The following is a 23,688-nucleotide window of genomic DNA, read 5'->3' on the forward strand; positions in this document are numbered from 1 at the left end:
TGTAAACAGACAAGAATAAAAGCATCCCACTGTTAAATGTTACATGTATATAATCATAACATAGCATTAACGCGTAAGGACAGAATCAATCTGATGTGTCATTACACCACGACCTTAAAATCATACCCCTTTATTGGGTGTGTTCCCTGAACGCATAAATATTGAGAACAATAGGTAGAAACATCAAAGGGAGGGTAATTATAGTTTGTATCATATATGTTACCTGATATATTTTACCTGTAGATCTACCTGTGATTATTACAGGTAAAAAGTTTGTATCATATATGTACTATATTTTACCTGTAGATCTACCTGTGACAGCCCCAACAGTTGATCTTCATCATCAATGTGAAAGAAAACTAAGACATTGATATCAAGTGCAATATTTTTTTTGATAAATCCATACTTAATATCAATATATTATTTATATAAAATACACAGTATCAGTACAAATTGTAGAATGATAGCATTGAAGATACAGCCCTTTATTGTACCACAGCGCCAACACATATAACACACAATTGAGTCATGAAACCACAACAGAACAAAATAGTTGCACCATACATGCTTGAACGAAATCAAACTACTGACCAGACATCTTTGTAGACTGCGTCCAAAAACAAGGACAAAATCTTGATCGGAATCACAAACTGTTTTAAATCTTAATACTGTACGATAAAATAAAATAATGGTTATATATATATATCATACAGCAAACAAAAATGCAAGTTGCGAGGGAGAGGAATCAAAATGAAACAACATAAACTACAAAAAAGAGTCAAAGCCGGATAATTTGTCCGCTCAAATTCTCCGGAAAAGTCTCTAAACGTCTCTAACAATCCGTGACACAATGATAAGTTATGAATAATCTTCTCTTCCGATTATTTTTCTGCACGTTTCGAAATATATTCGAACGAATACGATTATATTCAAATTAAGATGGATGTTTCCAAACCTTTCTTGCATACATGTGCTCAATTGTATCCAAAATACAACGAACAATTTCCGAACTCTTCTGTCGGTGTCCAAACATGACCGAGTTATTCCGAACAGAGTCTGATTGTCTTTTGTATTATCCGAACACGTTCGAACTTTTCCGACCAATGTCCGACTGTCCTATGTAAATGTCCGAACACGTCCGAACACGTCCGAACAATGTCCGACTGTCTTGTGTAGAGACCGAACATGTCCGATTAGATACGAACAGTTTCCGAATTCTTCTTTGGATGTCCGAGCTCGTCCGAATTTTCAAATGTCTGTAATTTGGGATACGAACATGTCCGAATTATTCCGAACAGTATCCGACTATCTGGTAAAAGAGTCCGATTTGATACAAACAGTGTCCGAATGTTTTTACGGATGTCCGAACAAACTTTTTTTTATATATTTAACCACAACAGTACCACCATATGGTCCATTCGATTAATGTACGAGAGGCTTAGTATTAAAGCTGACAACCCTCGGGTTTGAAAATCGACCCGTCCTATACTACAAAAGTAAACCATTTGCGGCTGGTTAGTGAAAACCGACAAAATCAAAAGGCTGGTTAGCTTACCAATACAAAGGAGCATGTTTGGTCGCCTAGATCCCTGGCCTCTTATTGTATTCTTCTGTTCATAAACCGTTATATTTAACACGTTTAATAACATAGCAACAACAAATGCTTAGTTAACAAAAGGGATTTAATATACCGAAAATAGACAGAAGCTCACCTTTAACTCATTCACCCCTGAAGAGATATAAACTCTTCCAATTCAGAGGTTGGAATAGTTCATTATGAAATTTTAGGGGTGAATGAGTTATTCGCAATTTTTAAACCTTTAAGATCCAGATTAAACATTTTGATCACACTATAAATCCTGTAATGCTTTATGAGTCTGAAATATGGGACTTTCTTAAAATACTTATACAACAAGATTTAAGCGTGACAGAGAAGGATCGCTATCAGAACGAAGTGTTACGGTAATTGTACTGAGACGAAACTCATTTCTAATAATATGCAACAAATACAAAAATGTTCGGGTATTCTAAATTATCTGTAAAAACGATTCGTCTAGAGTTATGTTTAATATGTGCAACATACTACAATCGCTATAACTATTATTACTAACGGTTTTATATCTGTCTGACATGCTGCTACCACTAGACCTTCAATACCTCCAGTACCTCCAGCACTGGGTCGCGGGTTCGAGACAATCGTGGGGCATTCGCCTGGTACTGGCCGTAGATCGGTGGGTTTTTTCGGGTACTCCGGCTTTCCTCTATCACCAAAACCTGATATACACGCCCTTAAATAAACACAAACAAACCAAATTCATATTGTCAAAATGATGTATTTTTAATAAACTACATGTCATTCACAAGTAGATAGATTAATATACATGTGTTCATTCTAGTATGTTGGTATTATATTTTGTCTGTGCGACATAAGACCAGTAGTTTGCACCTCAGCACACTGCACCTGTGAAATCTAAACTGTCTCCAGTGACTGTCTCCCAATAATGCAAGGGAGACAACTCGTATTATAAAGAAATGTCAAAGACATAATATGATCTTAAACTAAAAACCGGTTATGTTCATGATAGGAGCCCAATATACCGATGGTTATTTTAGATGCGTGTTGTATACTGTTTATTTTTCATTTCGATTGTTTCAGTAGTGTGTATTAAAACAAATAAATAAATAAAATTATGAATTAAAAACAAAAAGAACCAGAAAGTGTCTGAAGACATAATTCCTGCTGATGCCATGTGAACTTAGTTTCATTGTTTGATTATGTTCTATAAATAATTACAAAGACTTTGACAACCCGAAAAAGTGCACATTCAAAATATTATCATATAGTGTACTTCAGGTTGACAGATGGAGAAATAGAGAGAAAACATATATGAATAGCAGCATGAAGTGACCTCTGAAACCTTGATCAAGAGTGATGACACTGAATCGATTCATGACTTTCTATATATAGCAACAGTAACCTTGGCATTAACCTTCGAACCCTGAAATACAGAAGTTTCCGAAGAATTCACATACTTGACCTTTGTATACAGTTTTATCAAAATCCGCAAGGGAATGAATCGGGACGAGACGGGACGGGACGCAACGGGCATAAACAGCACTATATGACGGCCCCCCTTAAATACTGTATGTATTTGTCTATAGATATTACTTTTTTTTACCTTTAAACACTTGAACCGTTCAACAGTACATCTAGATCAATGACTCTATCATATCTAGATAATTGTCTGGAAAGTATATCACGACACTGGTTGTATATATTACACTGAAAAAATAATGAAAGTGGTTTTCTATTGAGAAAGAACAGTTACATGCTGGTGATAAGACTAAATTACATTTGAAAAGATCTGCATTCAACGCGCTACAACCGTGATGGAGTCTAGTATGTATTATATCATTTTTTTGTTACCTACAGACAGTTTAGTTACAGATTTGTTTTTTCTAAAAATACTATGTATAAACTTTGACACTGTTTCTAGAGTTCTAGTTGAAATATCTAATGAATTCCACATTCTCAGGATGGGGATAAACGTTTTTTCATACAAAACTAGTCGACACTTGGGTAATAGTTTAAATCAATTTTATTGCAACAAAAAACAAATGGTTGGACAAAAGTTATTGCAACTTACTTACGTCCTTTCCGTAACAGATAAATATATATACAAAATTAACGTGTAACGTAATAACCTAATACAAATTTATATAAGTATACATATATAAGATGTTAAAGATGGGTTACAGCAAAAGAGGTAATGATAGAATTAGGGACACCAACGTATAGTTTTTAAATATGTATTCGGAGAGTTTAATTGAGATCGCGTGTGTGATTTTTCTAATCGAGTCGGCGTAAGAAGTATACCTAATCTATACACACATATCCTTCTGCTTTTCTAAAGTTCAGTCACATTTCGTGCCGCATTTGCCTTTCTCCTGTGTCACTCCAAGTCCTTCTGTGAATTCCTGCCTTGCATACTTAGCCGACTAGATTAGGAAAACCGGACACGCGCTCTATGTCTGTGATATTGATGGACGCTAAGATTGAAGTTAGTACACAAGGATCGTTAGTGTTGGAAAAAGGGAGAGGGGCTGGAATAAGAGAGGAGGTGGAAGGGAGAGACAGATAGGAATAGTCGAAGTAGGTATCCTGGTTATTCAATATGACTGGTGGGTATTACATGTTAAACCGTTTGGAGCTAAAAATGAACAGTTGTACAGACCTACAAATTTGAATGTTTAGAATGTAGTCAAGGTTTGCATCTCCGAAGAGAAGGTGTTCAACAGTGATTTTGTTATACCAGTCGAGGGATTAAAGCATTATATTACGGGATTGATCAATTTTTTACAGTTTAGTAAGAAATGGGAAGAGTCTTCCGAGTCATTTCCGCAGTCGCAAGTAGAGTTGTCTCGAAGGTGAGCTTTAAAAAGGTCGTAATTCAAAGAGCTACTGCGGTTTCGTAATTGGCAATGTATAATATTTACTTTTCTGGTCCCATATTCAAGAAAACATTTAATATAAGAAGGGGTAGTGACTTCGAGGTTGAAAAAGAGTTTTAAATTGTTTAATGGATGCTGATGACTTTGTTTCTATTGGAAGATTGTTCCACGAGTCTGAAGTACTTGGTATGAAGGATGATTTTGTGACTTGCAGTCTATAGTATGGGTTCTGAAAGTTATTCCTGTTTCTAAGATTATAGTTAGAGAAGTTTGACACAATAGATGGTAGAAGAGATTTTAGAAATGAGGGAGCATTATCATGATAAATATTATAAAACACACGGGATAACTTTCTAATCCTGCGTCTATCTGTCAATGATTTCCATCCGAGCTCTCTGTATTTTTTTATTTATTTTTTAAAAACAGGTAATCCAGTTATTATTCGACCTGCTTCATACTGCATGTTCTCTAATTTATTCGAAAATGTGATATTACAATTGTCCCATACTTCGCTGGCATATTCAAATAGTGGTCTTATAAAAACAAGGTATATTTTTTCCAAGTTTTTTCAATTTAGGATGTGTTTTAATTTCCTTAAAGTTGCAATGTACTTTGTAGTATTTGTTATTATATGTTCAATGTGAGAGTTCCATGTGCCGTTGTTACTAATAATGACTCCTAGGTGTTTGTGGTTTTTAACAATAGGGATAGGTGTGTTGTCGAAAAGAAATTGTGGGTTAGAAGGTATATTTGTGTTAGAAATTAAGAGTATTTCGGTTTTATTTGGGTTGAAAGTCATTAACCATTTATTTGACCAAAGGTTTAATTGTTCCATGTCATAGTTTATTACTTGTTTTATATCGTGTAATTTTTTGGAAGAGTGTGCTAATGCGGTGTCGTCAGCAAAAAGTCAAGTTATTGATAGTAGAGTATTTGAAATATCGTTGATGTATACAAGAAAAAGAAGTGGCCCTAACACTGAACATTGAGGAACTCCGGCTTTGATAGATACTTCAGAAGATATAGCATTTTTTTAGTACCACTGACTGGCGTCTGTTACTTAAGTGGTTTTTAATCCAATCTAAAAGTTTACCTTTTATCCCGTATTTTTCTAATTTAATTAATAGACCTTTATGCCAGACTCGGTCGAAACAAAAAACAAGAGCAGTATATTCACGATTCTCCAGTGCTGTAATTAAGTATGCTATGATAGAGTTCGATGAGTTGGTGAGTTGTAGAGTGATTTGGTAAGAAGCGTAAAGTATATAAAAGTTTGTTGCTGAATAGATAGTTATAGATGAGCTTATTAATTATTCGTTCGAAAAGTTTGCCAGTGCAGCTAAGTAAAGAAATGGGTCTGTAGTTATTTGCCAATTCAGATCCCCCCTTTTTGAAAATAGGTGTCACATGGGAAAGTTTCCATGAATCAGGAAATACAGAAGAACGAAAGGATTCGTTGAATAGAAGTGTGAGGGTGCAGATATTTCATTTGATACCATTTTTAACATGTTATGACTGATGCCGTCAGGACCAGCAGCTTTATTAGTGTCTAAAATATTGATTATATCTAAAACCTCTTGTTCTGTTATTCAATTTCAGTAAGGGACGCGTCTGTTTGGTTGTCAAAATAGGGTATATCGTCATTATGGCCATCAAGGTCAGAAACAGATTTAGAGAAGTTATTTAGAATATTGGATTTGCCATAGTCGTCTGTGGTTAAGCGGTAATGTAAATTTTACATTTCCATATACGTGTATGCGTAATCTTAAGTTGACAATGCGCGCAAACAACAAGTCTCCAAAAAAGATACAATGTTGTACACTGCTTCTGAAAACAAGGACGACACCGACCTCAAACGTTCTATCAACCAATCGACGAGCCAGATGCAGTGAGTGACACGCTGAAACAACCGTTCGGTTTGTGGGCGTGTTCTTTTTATACACGACTTGTTAACGCCGTAACGATTTTGATTGTAGTAGGGTTTAGTAAGGGAGGTATATCGGTAGAAATGTTACCTTTTAAAAGCATACGCATTAGTTTCCAGTATGCTTTGGGATTAGCTGCACTATCATTGATAAGTACATTTACATTTGTATAAATATTATTTACTTTGTTTCGTGCAGGTAAAAATTTAGCTTCAGACAATGGGGTTTTAACTCTGATGAAATGTTTCCTTAACCTGTTTCTACGTTTAATTTCTTTTCTTATATCTCCGTTCATCCATGGTTTGTCGTTTCTATTTACAGTTACATTTTTTTTTAGGAATATGTTTTTCTAAAATAGAAATTATTTTGTCAGTGAACGGTTTACATTTTTCGCTTACATTATCTGCATAAGAAAACAAATCTATCCAATTTACCTGTCCTACCTCTGTTTTTAGATTTAAAATATATGCTCTGTTGTATAACCCTGTTTTCCTCTTAAAAGACTTTGGTTTTGGTAGACATGATGACAATGACACAATTAAAGCTCTGCGGTCACTTATAGCTTCTAAAACTGGTACAACAATGGATGATTCGGAGGATATAGTATCACTGATGTAAAATGGGTCTATAAGGGATTGTGTAGTATTTGTTACTCTAGTTGGACTGGTAATCAGGTTAGTTAGATTATATTGCTGTGTTAGAATGCTAAGATCATTGTTATTTCCTGTTAATAAGTCAATGTTAGTATCCCCTGTTAATATAACATGAGGAGGGTTGTCAAAAGCTATGTCAAAAGAATGTTTCAGTCGAGTCCAAATTCCAGAGTTAGTATTTTGCCATGGAGGTTTGTATAGTACACATAGTAAGATATTTCTTATTATTAGTACAAAATTCGATCCAAATTATTTCGTCATTCGGTGATTCAATATCAAGTCTGCGTTTAGGCAGTATGTCTTTAGTTACTTGGGTAATACATAATCTTGACCATTTTTATTAAATTATATCTACTAATGTCATTTACTTTACTGGGTACGATGTCGTTTAGGTAAGAAGGAACTAAATTATGGTGTATTTTGTATAATAATAACATATTTTTTTTCCATCTGTCTTCAAGTTTTTCCCAGACAGTTTCACTATACAAAGACTGTCTACTAGCAAATAAATGCAAACCTGTAACTATTCTGGCTGCTTCCAGTTGGACTTTTTCTATTTTATCAGAGTCTGCATTGTTACAACCAACCCACACTTCACTCGCATATTCTAAAATAGGTCTGATGAATACAATGTATAATTTTGATAAAATTTCTTTACGTTTTTACGTTTGGCACATGTACGGTGGCAACTACATCAAATGGCATTATAACGAGGTTTTATATTCTGTATATACTGTAAAATTGGAAATTATCGCGGTGTGGAAATATTCGTAAATATAACGTTCAGTAAATTAGCGCGAAAATATTTACACGGTATACATTGCCATACCGCAATCAGTTTAAAGTGTACAACGTGAACATGGTATCTGAAACGGTAACGTTACTTTCTAAAACTCAGAAACGCCTGTACTTGAATTATAAAGTGCCTATTCCCCTATGTATAAGAGGTATTGGCGTGTCAACTACTTGCGTTCAGCAATAAAAATCTGCTTTCAAGTGACAAATTTGAATCGGATTCAAATGCAATATCCATTTGCGGCTGCGCACATGTCCCGTGAACAGGACAGTTCGTATATGCTAATTGATCTGGCTGTCTGTCTTCTTGCCGGGTGTCAGTTTCAGATGTTACAATGTTAAAACTAGTGTCTTGCATGTCCTTTCTGCCATGGACAGGACAACTGCTGTGTATTCCTAAAGGAGGTTCACATTCATCTTCGTCTTGCTTTGTACCTGAAGATTTTGTGTAAGATTCGTTGATTGTTTTATACGATGGAGATTTATGAAAGTTTTGTAAGAGTTCTGATGAATCAGAACTTTGTGAAAAGCAATGTTGAAAAAACGAGTCTAGTTCTGTTGTTAAATCAAATTTACGAGCTCCGTTAAATTCAACGGGTAGTGAAGAGTTGTCGACACCCTCTGATGAGAGAATAACACATAGATCGACATTACTATTGCCCGTGATAATACTTTCGTTTGTTATTGTCTCTTCGAAAATATCTTCTTCTTCTTCGACGTCTGGTGGAGACCATATCACAACGATATGATCACATGACCTAACTGCCTTTTCCATTAACTTATTGTTTGGAATATCCGTTTCCGCTTCCGGTTCCTCAACAGAAACAAACTTTACCCCAGGGAAGTGCGTGTCAGCATGGTCCATTAAAAACTTGGCCGTCCGTTGATCTTGATCTCGGTTTAGCAGTAGTATTCTAGTAACATTTTCAACTGGAATAAAAGCCAAAAAATATATGTACATATCAATACCACGGAATAAGATTAGATTGCTATATATGTCCATGTCAATACGAAGCATGAGTGAAACGTCACTTCATAATATATGTAATGAAAACACTTTCAAATCGACTTAGTCGTCACAATGACCAGACACATCAAAATAACGATCATAGAATGTTCCTTTAACACCATAACCCTTTTTTGCGTCCATTTGTTTTAATAAATGATTAAATAATAGAATGAATGTTTCCAATATGCATATCGGAATACACTTTTCCAATGCTACTTATAAAAAATATACTGGGTTCTGATGTATTCCCATGTACTGTATCTACTACTATATATTACCTTGTGGAGTTTGGTGGTTATGTTTGATGAGGCGGGTCAACCTGTGTTTGTTCAGATAAAGGACCACAGCCACCATTGTGCACAAGAACAATAGAAATAGGAATGAAGCCAATATCGGAATAACGTGTGTGGGTTCACTGACGGGGTCGCTCCTGTCTACAAAAATATGAATCGTGCTTACAATCAAACATTTAATTCAAATTTAAAGTTGGTTCGACATCAAATAAGGTGGTTACTATGGGGGTCCTTAATATTAATTCACAAACAACTGTTCAGAAGGGAACGGAAAGTAAAGCTTTCCAATAGTCTTCATCAGCCTAAATCTCTATCACCCCTTTTGTACAAGTTTACCCGTCACCATTCGCCATTTATCACGGAAATCTGTATATTTGACAAACATATAAACAGTGAAACAACTACGACATGTAAACGCTGCCGGTGGAAGTTTGGCGGTTGCTATCAAGAAATGGAAAGTTCAAGACCATAATATCGAAATCATCATGCTTATAGTACAAGTTAATGTAGTCCCTGTTGGGCATGGTGTTAGTAAAGAACGAGGAAAGCGATTGATGTAGGAGAGTCGGTTGTATCCCTGATTTAAAGTTAAATAAGGTATATATACGATCGACGTGGTCAATAAAAGTCTAGTTATTTAAAGCCAGCACATCGTCAGGAAATCTGAATGTTCAATTGAAGGACTTAACTAGGTAAATAAGATAATTAATAAGGTAGATATTCTCATTAATTTCAAACTGTTTTGTCAAGTTTAATTACATTAGTGTATGTATATTTTATTTTGTTTCCCAAAAGTGTGGGTGTTTTTTTGTAAATTCATTTTATTCCAGAAAATTAATGTAACAATATGTCTTAATGTAGCCATTGCGGTAAAAGTTTACTCAGGATTATATTTTAACTTTAATGCATGTTTGAATTTTATTAAAAAGTGTGGATGTATATTTGATAAACATCAAATATTCAACTGAAACTTTCTTTTTTATCATATAATAGTTCTACTTTTTTCAGAAACTTCTGTGCATACATCTTTTCAGAAAACTTACAAAGTTACTTCCAACTGATTTTCAACCTTTTTGTGGACAGAACTTACTAAATGTCCTCGGTTAATATATCTTTTCTCGGGTCGATAAATCCAGGTATCGACCTCAGCCAAATGCTATACTATATTGAATAGTATATGGTGAATAATATCCCCATGCATGGCAATTTGCCCGTGAGTAACAGATAATACCACGATTGCCGGTAAAACCGACCTACGGTAAATGGTAAGTGTAAATGTCGGTACTTGAGACTGCACAGTGTGTCCAGTTATTATTCAAACTGCACGGCGTTACATCTTAAGGGTACATATATTCGATAGTTAACTTAAATAATACAAATATAATAAGAAACATACTTTCCGAGTTATAGAAAGTGCTTAAACCATCGTCGTTCAGCTGTTTTGATTTTCCCACACAAAAAGGATGGGAGTGGTAATTTTTTCCCGCAATTTCGATCTGTAACAGAAATACAATATTGTCAGTAAATAAATATCAAGCAGGCCAAGTAGTTCTGAGGGCATCTGACAAGTTGATGAAGTGTCCATTTACAGTTAAAATCTTAAGATACAATGGTTTAAGCAGCAGAAATAACAAAACAACCTTCACGGGTTGGAACAAATGTATTTCTGACACCACTGCAAAGTCTGCTTTCGGGTGAAAAGGCCCACAATACAAAATACAGAATACACTTAACTACGTAAATTGTTATTTAGTATAGAATTAATATAATCTAGTATTAATACGATGCAAATACTACAAGTTTTACAAGTTTATTGTTTTCCTCAGATATATTACAATGCACAACATGAGGTATCGGAGTACCATAATACACATGACTAAATGGATGGCAATTACACAAAACAGTATGCATGATACAGTATCAATAGATGGTGCTTGTAGTATATATTTACAACAGTTTGTTATTTTTTCCAACAAAAGACAAACTCCATTTAATACTGTCTTGTTACAAATTGACAAAAGACCACTCATTTTAATTTGAGAGGGATTTTTTTCTATAATACAAAGGAATATATTTTTCTCTTACCTTTACAGTCATTAAATTTGTATATTTGAATAAATAATGAAATTCGTCGCCTTGATCATTTTTACATTGAGTACATTTTCGGTCTTGTTTTTGAATATAATGCCACCAACCCGTTTAATGGGAAATTTCATATTAGAGCATCTAAATTTGCATAATATTAAGCTGTTTTGTTTAGAAAGGCGAGTCAAATAGGGATCAAGTTCATGTTTCTTCTTATAGTGACCATAAAGTTCACCTCGAGATTAATTTTAAATGTCTGCATGCCCTATTTAAAAAAAAATGGTAAATCAAAATTTGTTTGACAGTGTTTTTAAAATATTATTTTAACTAATAGGTTCCTGTTTTATAAAAATAGAACTTTGTCCGACTTCATCAAAACACATTTTTATATATTCTAAACATTTAAACTTACACAAATTATTGATTTGAAGTTTGAACATTGATCTATACATATGGCAACTAAGTTTAGAGGTATTCATTAAGAGTGAGTTATAAACAGTCATCATTCTCAATTAACAGCTATCTCAAGAGTATAATGACCTAATACACCATAAATCATAAAGTTTGGAGTCGAAGTTCGCAGGCCCAAAATTCGTCTGCAAAAAATGTTGATTTTTAATATTACGATACGCAAAAAAATGGATTTTTGGGCTTGCTCACAAAGCTACCATTGTAATTAAATGTCACACCAGATAGCTAAAATTGTCCACTTCTTCTATAACCTGACCGTTAATTCTAAATACAGGGTTATTATTAGATCTGCGTTTACAAATATCTTTGTTTTCTTCACATCAACTTCTAATTTCCATATATCACAGTATTTCTGAAAAACGTTAAGAGCATTTTGTAAACCTTCAGCAGAATCAGAAAGAAGAATTATATCGTCGGCGTATAACAGGACGAAAATATCCACCACCATATTCAGCTCAGTCTGAAATCTATCTTTCAATTGTTCTAAGGGGAGTGAACTATTGGCTCTAAAAAAAGTCTTCCATGCCAGTAAGGTAGATAGAAAATAAAAACTGGGAAAGATTTCCGCCCTGCCTTACACCAACTAGACAAGGAAATAACTCAGACTTGGTGTTTTTTAATTCTACACATGATTTTATATTTTCATACATGTTTTTGATAATAGTAAAGCTCTAAGTGACCTTTCTTCATGCCACAGTAAGCTTTCAAATGATATATTATTTAAAACATTTTATAATGGCTTGCGTCGTCATATCGACGGGAAAGGTTGTTATATTCATAAATATACACCCAGCGCTAGAAATGTTGTCAACAGTATCAGTTTTATCATCATATTCATGGAGAGGTAGAGTGCTCAAATACCATACTGATAATTACAGGGACTGTACAGATCATATCTTCTTGAGCTTACAACAATACCGATATATTAGGAAACATAAGTTGTTTACTTGTTTACTCCTCTAATTTGAATGTGGATTCACTGTATATATTTCCTTATATATGTATTCTATTAGATGCAATGGCTTTTGAATAGACGTAAGCATTTAAAAATATGACGCTATGACTCATCCGGATTGATTTATAGCCTCTGGTGAAACCCTAAACAAACTCATTACATCATTTCTTTTATACTTAACGATCACAGGGACTTTGGATGTTTTTGTATATGATATTATATTATAGATATATAAAAGAAATGAAATATACTTTATAAAGACAAATGATGGTTTCGCAGATGTTGAATTGGACGTTGAATAGAGACACAGATGTCACCAGAATACTGAAGTAACGGACTCACCATTGCTGTATACATCCCTGCTGTGACGAACTTGAACCTCACGCTATTTGTCTCTAACGGTACTCTCTACAATAGAAGATTTTATCATTAGAGTACGATGACTTCTAATCAAAATGCAAAGCCAGTATTAGCTAAATACAAGAACATGTCCACATAATGTGGCAGCCCACAGGTACTAGCCTCGCCTGTCAATACACCAATAATAATATAGTATGGGTGTATTGACAGACGAGGCTAGTAGCATTATGGGTGTATTGACAGACGAGGCTAGTAGCATTATGGGTGTGCTAGTATCATAATGGGTGTATTGACAGACGAGGCTAGTAGCATTGTGGGTGTATTGACATACGAGGCTAGTAGCATTATGGGTGTATTGACAGACGAGGCTATTAGCATTATGGTTGTATTGTAAGACGAGGCTAGTAGCATTATGGGTGTATTGACAGACGAGGATAGAAGCACTATGGGTGAATTGACAGACCTGGCTAGTATCAATATGGGTGTATTGACAGACGAGGCTAGAAGCAAAATGGGTGAATTGACAGACGAGGCTAGTAGCACAATGGGTGTATTGACAGACGAGGCTAGTAGTATTATGGTTGTATTGACAGACGAGGCTAGTAGCACTATTATGGGGGTATTGAAAAACGAGGCTAGTAGCATTATGGGTGTTTTGACAGACGAGGCTAGTAGAATTATTGGTGTATTGACAGACGAGACAAGGAAGCATTGTGGGTGTATTGACAGACGAGGTTAGTATCACTATGGGTGTATTGACAGACAAGGCTAGTAGCACTACTATGATTATGGGTGTATTGACAGACGAGGCAAGGAAGCATTATGGGTGTATTGACAGACGAGGCTAGTATTATTATGGGTGTATTGACAGACGAGGCTAGTAGCACTATGGGCGTATTGACCGACGAGTCAAGGAAGTATTATGGGTGTTTTGACAGACGAGGCTAGTAGCACTATGGGTGTATTGAAAGACGAGGCTAGTAGCATTATGGGTGTATTGACAGACGAGGCTAGAAGCAAAATGGGTGAATTGACAGACGAGGCTAGTAGCACAATGGGTGTATTGACAGACGAGGCTAGTAGTATTATGGTTGTATTGACAGACGAGGCTAGTAGCACTATTATGGGGGTATTGAAAAACGAGGCTAGTAGCATTATGGGTGTTTTGACAGACGAGGCTAGTAGAATTATTGGTGTATTGACAGACGAGACAAGGAAGCATTGTGGGTGTATTGACAGACGAGGCTAGTAGCACAATGGGTGAATTGACAGACGAGGCTAGTAGCACAATGGGTGTATTGACAGACGACGCTAGTAGCAGTATGGGTGTATTGACAGACGAGGCTAGTAGCACTATTATGGGTGTATTGAAAAACGAGGCTAGTAGCATTATGGGTGTTTTGACAGACGAGGCTAGTAGAATTATTGGTGTATTGACAGACGAGACAAGGAAGCATTGTGGGTGTATTGACAGACGAGGCTAGTAGCACAATGGGTGTATTGAAAGACGAGGCTAGTAGCATTATGGGTGAATTGACAGACGAGACAAGGAAGCATTATGGGTGTTTTGACAGACGAGGCTAGTAGAATTATTGGTGTATTGACAGACGAGACAAGGAAGCATTGTGGGTGTATTGACAGACGAGGTTAGTATCACTATGGGTGTATTGACAGACAAGGCTAGTAGCACTATGTGTGTATTGACAGACGAGGCTAGTAGCATTATGGGTGTATTGACAGACGAGACAAGGAAGCATTATGGGTGTTTTGACAGACGAGGCTAGTAGAATTATTGGTGTATTGACAGACGAGACAAGGAAGCATTGTGGGTGTATTGACAGACGAGGCTAGTAGCACAATGGGTGTATTGACAGACGTATCATAATGGGTGTATTGAAATACGAGGCTAGTCTGGCTAGTATCAATATGGGTGTATTGACAGACGAGGCTTGTAGCACAATGGGTGAATTGACAGACGAGGCTAGTATCACTATGGGTGTATTGACAGACGAGTCTAGTAGCACAATGGGTGTATTGACAGACGAGGCTAGTAGTATTATGGTTGTATTGACAGACGAGGCTAGTAGCACTATTATGGGGGTATTGAAAAACGAGGCTAGTAGCATTATGGGTGTTTTGACAGACGAGGCTAGTAGAATTATTGGTGTATTGACAGACGAGACAAGGAAGCATTGTGGGTGTATTGACAGACGAGGTTAGTATCACTATGGGTGTATTGACAGACAAGGCTAGTAGCACAATGGGTGATTTGACAGACGAGGCTAGTATCACTATGGGTGTATTGACAGACGAGTCTAGTAGCACAATGGGTGTATTGACAGACGAGGCTAGTAGTATTATGGTTGTATTGACAGACGAGGCTAGTAGCACTATTATGGGGGTATTGAAAAACGAGGCTAGTAGCATTATGGGTGTTTTGACAGACGAGGCTAGTAGAATTATTGGTGTATTGACAGACGAGACAAGGAAGCATTGTGGGTGTATTGACAGACGAGGCTAGTAGCACAATGGGTGAATTGACAGCAAGGCTAGTAGCATTATGGGTGCATTGACAGTCGAGGCTAGTAGCACTATGGGTGTATTGGCAGACGATGCTAGTAGCATGGGTGTGCTAGTATCATAATGGGTGTATTGAAATACGAGGCTAGTAGCATTATGGGTGTATTGACAGACGAGGATAGAAGCACTATGGGTGAATTGACAGACCTGGTTAGTATCAATATGGGTGTATTGACAGACGAGGCTTTGTGGGATGGGTGAATTGACAGACGAGGCTAGTAGCATTATGGGTGTATTTACAGACGAGGCTAGTAGCACTATGGGTGTATTGAAAGACGAGGCTAGTAGCATTATGGGTGAATTGACAGACGAGACAAGGAAGCATTATGGGTGTTTTGACAGACGAGGCTAGTAGAATTATTGGTGTATTGACAGACGAGACAAGGAAGCATTGTGGGTGTATTGACAGACGAGGCTAGTAGCACAATGGGTGAATTGACAGCAAGGCTAGTAGCATTATGGGTGCATTGACAGTCGAGGCTAGTAGCACTATGGGTGTATTGACAGACGATGCTAGTAACATTTTGAGTGTATTGACAAACGAGGCTAGTATCACAATGGGTTTATTAACAGACGAGGCTAGTATCACTATGGGTGTATTGACAGACGAGGCTAGTACCATTATGGGTGTATTGACAGACGAGGCTAGGAGCATTATGGGTGTATTTACAGACGAGGCTAGTAGCACTATGGGCGTATTGACAGACGAGTCAAGGAAGCATTATGGGGGTATTGACAGACGAGGCTAGTATCACTATGGGTGTATTGACAGACGAGGCTAGTATCACTATGGGTGTATTGACAGACCAGGCTAGTAGCATTATAGGTGTATTGACAGACGAAGCTAGTATCATAATGGGTGTATTGACAGACAATGCTAGTAGCACTATTATGGGTGTATTGACAGACAAGGCTAGTAGCATTATGAGTATATTTAAAGACGAGGCTAGTAGCACAATGGGTGTAGTGACAGACGAGGCTAGTAGCATTATGGGTGTATTGACAGACGAGGCTAGTAGCACAATGGGTGTATTGACAGACGAGGCTAGTAGTATTATGGGTGGATTGACAGACGAGGCTAGTAGCACTATGGGCGTATTGACAGTCGAGGCTAGTAGCACTATGGGTGTATTGACAGACGATGCTAGTAGCATTTTGAGTGTATTGACAAACGAGGCTAGTATCAATATGGGTGTATTGACAGACGATGCTAGTAGCACTATGGGTTTATTAACAGACGAGGCTAGTATCACTATGGGTGTATTGACAGACGAGGCTAGTAGAACTATGGGCGTATTGACAGACAAGTCAAGGGAGCATTATGGGTGTATTGACAGACGAGGCTAGTAGCACTATGGGCGTATTGACCGACGAGTCAAGGAAGTATTATGGGTGTTTTGACAGACGAGGCTAGTAGCATTTTGAGTGTATTGACAAACGAGGCTAGTATCAATATGGGTGTATTGACAGACGAGGCTAGTAGCATTATGGGGGTATTGACAGACGAGGCTAGTAGAACTATGGGAGTATTGACAGACAAGTCAAGGGAGCATTATGGGTGTATTTACAGACGAGGCTAGTAGCATTATGGGTATATTTAAAGACGAGGCTAGTAGCACTATGTGTGTATTGACAGACGAGGCTAGTAGCATTTTGAGGGTATTGACAAACGAGGCTAGTATCAATATGGGTGTATTGACAGACGATGCTAGTAGCACTATGGGTTTATTAACAGACGAGGCTAGTATCACTATGGGTGTATTGACAGACGAGGATAGTAGCACTATTATGGGTGTATTGACAGACGAGGCTAGGAAGCATTATGGGGGTTTTGACAGACGAGGCTAGTAGCATTTTGAGGGTATTGACAAACGAGGCTAGTATCAATATGGGTGTATTGACAGACGAGGCTAGGAAGCATTATGGGTGTTTTGACAGACGAGGCTAGTAGCATTTTGAGGGTATTGACAAACGAGGCTAGTATCAATATGGGTGTATTGACAGACGATGCTAGTAGCACTATGGGTTTATTAACAGACGAGGCTAGTATCACTATGGGGGTATTGACAGACGAGGCTAGAAGGACTATGGGTGTATTGACAGACGAGGCTAGTAGCACTATTATAGGTATATTGACAGACGAGGCTAGTATCATCATGGGTGTATTGACAGACAAGGCTAGTAGCACTACTATGGGTGTATTGACAGACAAGGCTAGTAGCATGATGGATATATTTACAGACGAGGCTAGTAGCATTATGGGTGTATTGACAAACGAGGCTAGAAGCACTATGGGTGTATTGACAGACGAGGATAGTAGCACTATTATGGGTGTATTGACAGACGAGGCTAGTAGCATTATGGGTGTATTGACAGACGAGGCTAGTAGCGGGATTATAGGTGTATTGACAGACGAGGCTAGGATCATAATGGGAGTATTGACAGACAAGGCTAGTAGCACTATGGGGGGATTGACAGACGAGGGTAGTAGCACTATTATAGGTGTATTGACAGACGAAGCTAGTATCATAATGGGTGTATTGACAGACAAGGCTAGTAGCACTACTATGGGTGTATTGACAGACAAGGCTAGTAGCATGATGCGTATATTTACAGACGAGGCTAGTATCACTATAGGTGTATTGACAGACCAGGCTAGTAGCATTATAGGTGTATTGACAGACGAGGCTATTATCATAATGGGTGTATTGACAAACAAGGCTAGTAGCACATTTATGGGTGCATTGACAGACGAGGCTAGTAGCATTATGGGTGTATTTACAGACGAGGCTAGTAGCACTATGGGTGTATTGACAGATGAGGCTAGTAGTATTATGGGTGTATTGACAGACGAGGCTAGTAGCATTATGGGTGTATTGACATGCTAGTAGCATTTTGAGTGTATTGACAGACGAGGCTAGTATCAATATGGATGTATTGACAGACCAGGCTAGTAGCATTATGGGTGTATTGACATGCTAGTAGCATTTTGAGTGTATTGACAGACGAGGCTAGTATCAATATGGTTGTATTGACAGACCAGGCTAGTAGCATTATGGGTGTATTGACATGCTAGTAGCATTTTGAGTGTATTGACAGACGAGGCTAGTATCAATATGGTTGTATTGACAGACCAGGCTAGTAGCATTATAGGTGTATTGACAGACGAGGCTAGTATCAATATGGTTGTATTGACAGACCAGGCTAGTAGCATTATAGGTGTATTGACAGACGAGGCTAGTATCAATATGGTTGTATTGACAGACCAGGCTAGTAGCATTATAGGTGTATTGACAGACGAGGCTAGTATCAATATGGTTGTATTGACAGACCAGGCTAGTAGCATTATGGGTGTATTGACATGCTAGTAGCATTTTGAGTGTATTGACAGACGAGGCTAGTATCAATATGGATGTATTGACAGACCAGGCTAGTAGCATTATGGGGGGTATTGACAGACAAGGCTAGTAGCACTATGTGGGTATTGACAGACGAGGCTAGTAGCACTATTATGGGAGTATTGACAGACAAGGCTAGTAGCACTATGGGTGTATTGACAGAGGAGGCTAGTAGCACTATGGGTGTATTGACAGAGGGTGTATTGACAGACGAGGCTAGTAGTAGCATTATGGGTGTATTGACAGACCAGGCTAGTAGCATTATGGGTGTATTGACATGCTAGTAGCATTTTGAGTGTATTGACAGACGAGGCTAGTATCAATATGGTTGTATTGACAGACCAGGCTAGTAGCATTATAGGTGTATTGACAGACGAAACTAGTATCATAATGGGTGTATTGACAGAGAAGGCTAGTTGCTCTATTATGGGTGTATTTACAGACAAGGCTAGTAGCATTATGGGTATATTTACAGACGAGGCTAGTAGATTGACAGACGAGGCTATTATCATTATGGGTGGATTGACAAACAAGGCTAGTAGCACATTTATGGGTGCATTGACAGACGAGGCTAGTAGCACTATTGGTGTATTGACAGACGAGGCTAGTAGCGTTATGGGTGTATTGACAGACGAGGCTAAGTAGCACATTTATGGGTGCATTGACAGACGAGGCTAGTAGCACTATTATAGGTGTATTGACAGACGAGGATAGTATCATAATGTGTGTATTGACAGACAAGGCTAGTAGCACTATGGGTGTATTGACAGATTTGAAAGACGAGGCTAGTAGCATTATGGGTGTGATAGGATCATAATGGGTGTATTGACAGACAAGGCTATCAGCACTATTATGGGTGTATTGACAGACGAAGATAGTATCATAATGGGTGTATTGACAGACGAGGCTATTAGCATTATGGTTGTATTGAAAGACGAGGCTAGCAGCATTATGGGTGTATTGACAGACGAGGCGAGTATCACCATGGGTGTATTGGCAGACGAGGCTAGTAGCATTATGGGTGTATTGACATGCTAGTAGCATTTTGAGTGTATTGACAGACGAGGCTAGTAGCACTATTATAGGAGTATTGACAGACGAGGATAGTATCATAATGGATGTATTGACAGACAATGCTAGTAGCACTATTAGGGGTGTATTGACAGACAAGGCTAGTAGCACTATGGGTGTATTGACAGAGGGTGTATTGACAGACGAGGCTAGTAGTAGCATTATGGGTGTATTGACAGAGGAGGCTAGTAGCACTATGGGTGTATTGACAGATTTGAAAGACGAGGCTAGTAGCATTATGGGTGTATGCTAGTATCACCATGGGTGTATTGACAGACGACGCTAGTAGCACTATGGGCGTATTGACAGGCGACTCAAGGGAGCATTATGGGTGTATTGACAGACGAGGCGAGTATCACCATGGGTGTATTGGCAGACGAGGCTAGTAGCATTATGGGTGTTTTGACAGACGAGGCTAGTAGCACAATGGGTGTATTGACAGACGAGGTTAGTAGTATTATGGGTGTATTGACAGACGAGGCTAGTAGCACAATGGGTGTATTGACAGACGAGGCTAGTAGCATTATGGGTGTATTGACAGACGAGGCTAGTATCATAATGGGTGTATTGACAGACGAGGCTAGTAGCACAATGGATGTATTGACAGACGAGGCTAGTAGCACTATTGGTGTATTGACAAACGAGGCTAGTAGCACTTTGGGTGTATTGACAGACGAGGCTAGTACCTGTGGACAGCATGTATGCATTAAAAATACTTTAATGTGACGTGTTTGTGACATCGTCTATTTCGCAGAAAGGAACGAGCATGTTTGATTTCTATGATAGTACAGACTACAGATTGTTTGCTGCAACGCATGCCTAACACTCCGATTCATATAAAGAAATCAAGAAGGCAGATGGCTGACCCCAAACTTGTAAAAAAAAATCCATATTAAACATTCTTACTTGGATGTATGAAACTTGTGTTTGGTTGACTCTGACCAAAGCCACGTTGGTCACCCTGGCACCACCGCCGGTCTCGAACACTACAGTGACATTGTTATCCCGGGGGTGGAGCGCTGTGGCTATAACAGGGGGGAGGTACTGGTTTCGATCTGTAACATACATGTGGTACCAAGATTTCAAGATATATGTTACGCTCGCGCCATACGTATACGTGCGTAACAAGAGGTAACATATTAAAATTATACATTGGTGGACATATTACACACATAATCTGACCTATAAAACAACATATACAATAACAACCTATTTCAATAATTCTTGTAATTTACTTATTTACCAATCACGTCGTTTCCAGGTAGAGTTACTCGTATTTCACTATTCGTCGACGTTGCTTGTATAAACAAAAAGTAGATATCAAACGTTAATGTGGGGTTTATAGTCAAATAAATCTGAGCAAGCGCGACAAAAACTGTCTGATGTAATTTATGTAGTAAAAAGATAGGCCATGAGAATCGAAGCTATTTTCAACGTGAAACTATCTATAGTGAGTTATCAAATGAATCATCCTATACTTTGGAGTCTATGGTTGAATTATTGACGAAATATTGGATTACATCATTTGTACTTACTGTTTGGGGCTGTGATAGTATACACTATGCGAGTCATGAAGCGAATGCTAGGAACAAATGCTCTGATTTCCAGTCGGTACACCTTCACAGAGCAGGCATCCAGGCTGTCTATACACTTCAGTAAGGCTTGTCGCTACACCAAAAGAGAGAGGCGTGTATTCATTAATTAGAAATAATCCGAAACTGTGTAATATTGAATATAAACTCATTTGCAAGTGAAAGGCAACCAAATTGATACTTCGGGCAAAGTATCACAATGGTTAGATGGACGTGTAGGTTAAGCATTAAATGAAAAGAATTACGCCATAAACTATATACAAGTTTTATTGTCGCAACTTTGATCTCATGTGGGGAAAATGTTATTTCTTTGTGTGATATAAAGGGTGTGTTTTTGTTGTCACTACCCGAGTTCTATGTGTTAGGACGTGATATTACTTGGATTTGACCCAGATATACATGGCGTCGATGAACCAGAAGACGCTTACCCTTCCGGAACACCTGGTATTATTCGCCTCGTACCTTTTCAAGGGTTTCCATGTAAATTATGTGTTTGTTCATAGTTTGCCTTCAGTTCCATTACCAAGACGTTTCTGAAGCGGCATATATAGAAAATCATTGTATATAACTAGATATAGGTGTTATGCTTGAAATAGCCCTTAAATACAGTATTATACATGTATGACTTTGTATTTAGGAAATGAAATACACTTCAGAAGGGTTGTTTTATCATATATTTAAAGGTTACTTCTGGCAAAACATAGACACAGGCATATTTCCAACAAATTTAATTCAAATCCAAAATCCATGATGTGGTATTGTTGGCAACTCGTGGATTCAGGATTTTTATTCAAAGTGTTAGAAATTCCAGATACAGAATGCAGGTGTGAATACTGTGCAGGGTATGATCATATCAATACATGATTACCGGGTAGTCTTTATCGTGTGAAGTTGGCGTGTAGTTACGAAAACTGTAGAGTCGGTATAGAGGAGTGTCGATGTAGAAGTCATCCCGGACACTCTCCGAGTCATTGACCCCACTTATCCTGACCAACAGGGCCTCTGGGTTGCGCGGGGTTGTGGCAGAGGTGCCGAGTATCTCCGCTGAGATGTTGATAGTGACGCTGAGGGCGGGGCGGAAGTAGGTTCTCCCTGTCGCGTTGTACCTCTTGTGGTGCATTGATATGGCCACCAACTCCGGACCGTTTTCATTGGCCAAGGAAAAATAACCTGTCTGGTAACGAGTCTCGTATTGTCTCCAACCTATTGCAATTAAGATATGTGATTCTAAACAAATTCATCTTCTTTTCTACAATATTTTCATATATATATATTTTACACGTCTTATATATATATAACATTTGTTTATCATGAAGAAATAACGTGTCATAAACAAGAGGCCCAGGGGGCCTGTATCACTCATCTGGTTATTTAAGCAATCATGGCACAATATTTACATTTGCTCTGCAATGCCAATTTGTAACCACTTCAGACATGTAGGGTAAGAACTTGGAAGCGTTACTATGGAGACTTTATAATTCATAAAGAAATAAGGTTGTTACTATTACTAGCACATTAGGAGATAAAAAGTATGTGGTGGCTGTTCATTTGTCGAATTGTCTATATAAACAATACCAAACTTTACCCCCTCCCCAAAGGCAAACGAGGGACATGAAAATCACAAAGTATATAAACCACTCGAAGGCCTTTACAACTATGAGTAGTATTTGATACTAGCATTTCTGGAACTGCAGAAGAAGTTTTTGAAATTCGCCTCCTTTTTCACCCCAAACCTAGCCCCCTAGGGGGTCAGGGTCACAAAAATTATACCAGCAGACCTTCCTCCCCTAACAAGTATTTCTGTCAAATAGGAAAATTCCGTTCAAAACATTGGAAGATATGGCCTATTATGTCTATTTCATATATAAACTATACTAAAGTTCACCCCCTCCTCAGGGGCAAACGGGGGCTCTGAGAGACATGAAAATCACAAATTTTATAAACCACCCAAAGGCCTTTACAGCTATTAGTAGTATTTAGTAGCATTAGTAGCATTTCTAGAACTGGAGAAGAAGATTTTTTAAATTTCCCTAAATCCCCCCCCCCCCC

At 37.9% G+C, this 23,688-nt stretch overlaps 1 protein-coding gene across 1 annotated transcript in view; it reads right to left on the reverse strand.

Annotated features, from left to right (window-relative positions):
- Nucleotides 1-6,313: 6,313 nt before the first annotated feature.
- Nucleotides 6,314-23,688, reverse strand: part of LOC110457822 — a 19,381-nt gene continuing 2,006 nt past the window's right edge. Inside the window, exons 3-9 of the mRNA XM_021509251.1 lie at nucleotides 22,508-22,842; nucleotides 21,583-21,715; nucleotides 20,954-21,102; nucleotides 12,981-13,046; nucleotides 10,524-10,623; nucleotides 9,113-9,268; nucleotides 6,314-8,755 (exon numbers count right to left, since the gene is read on the reverse strand). Of these exons, the coding sequence (XP_021364926.1) occupies nucleotides 7,989-8,755; nucleotides 9,113-9,268; nucleotides 10,524-10,623; nucleotides 12,981-13,046; nucleotides 20,954-21,102; nucleotides 21,583-21,715; nucleotides 22,508-22,842 (1,706 nt within the window). The 3' untranslated portion in view covers nucleotides 6,314-7,988. The remainder of the gene's footprint in view (nucleotides 8,756-9,112; nucleotides 9,269-10,523; nucleotides 10,624-12,980; nucleotides 13,047-20,953; nucleotides 21,103-21,582; nucleotides 21,716-22,507; nucleotides 22,843-23,688) is intronic.

The sequence above is a fragment of the Mizuhopecten yessoensis genome, unplaced genomic scaffold (assembly GCF_002113885.1).
Source record: "Mizuhopecten yessoensis strain PY_sf001 unplaced genomic scaffold, ASM211388v2 scaffold1171, whole genome shotgun sequence".
Taxonomy (NCBI): domain Eukaryota; kingdom Metazoa; phylum Mollusca; class Bivalvia; order Pectinida; family Pectinidae; genus Mizuhopecten; species Mizuhopecten yessoensis.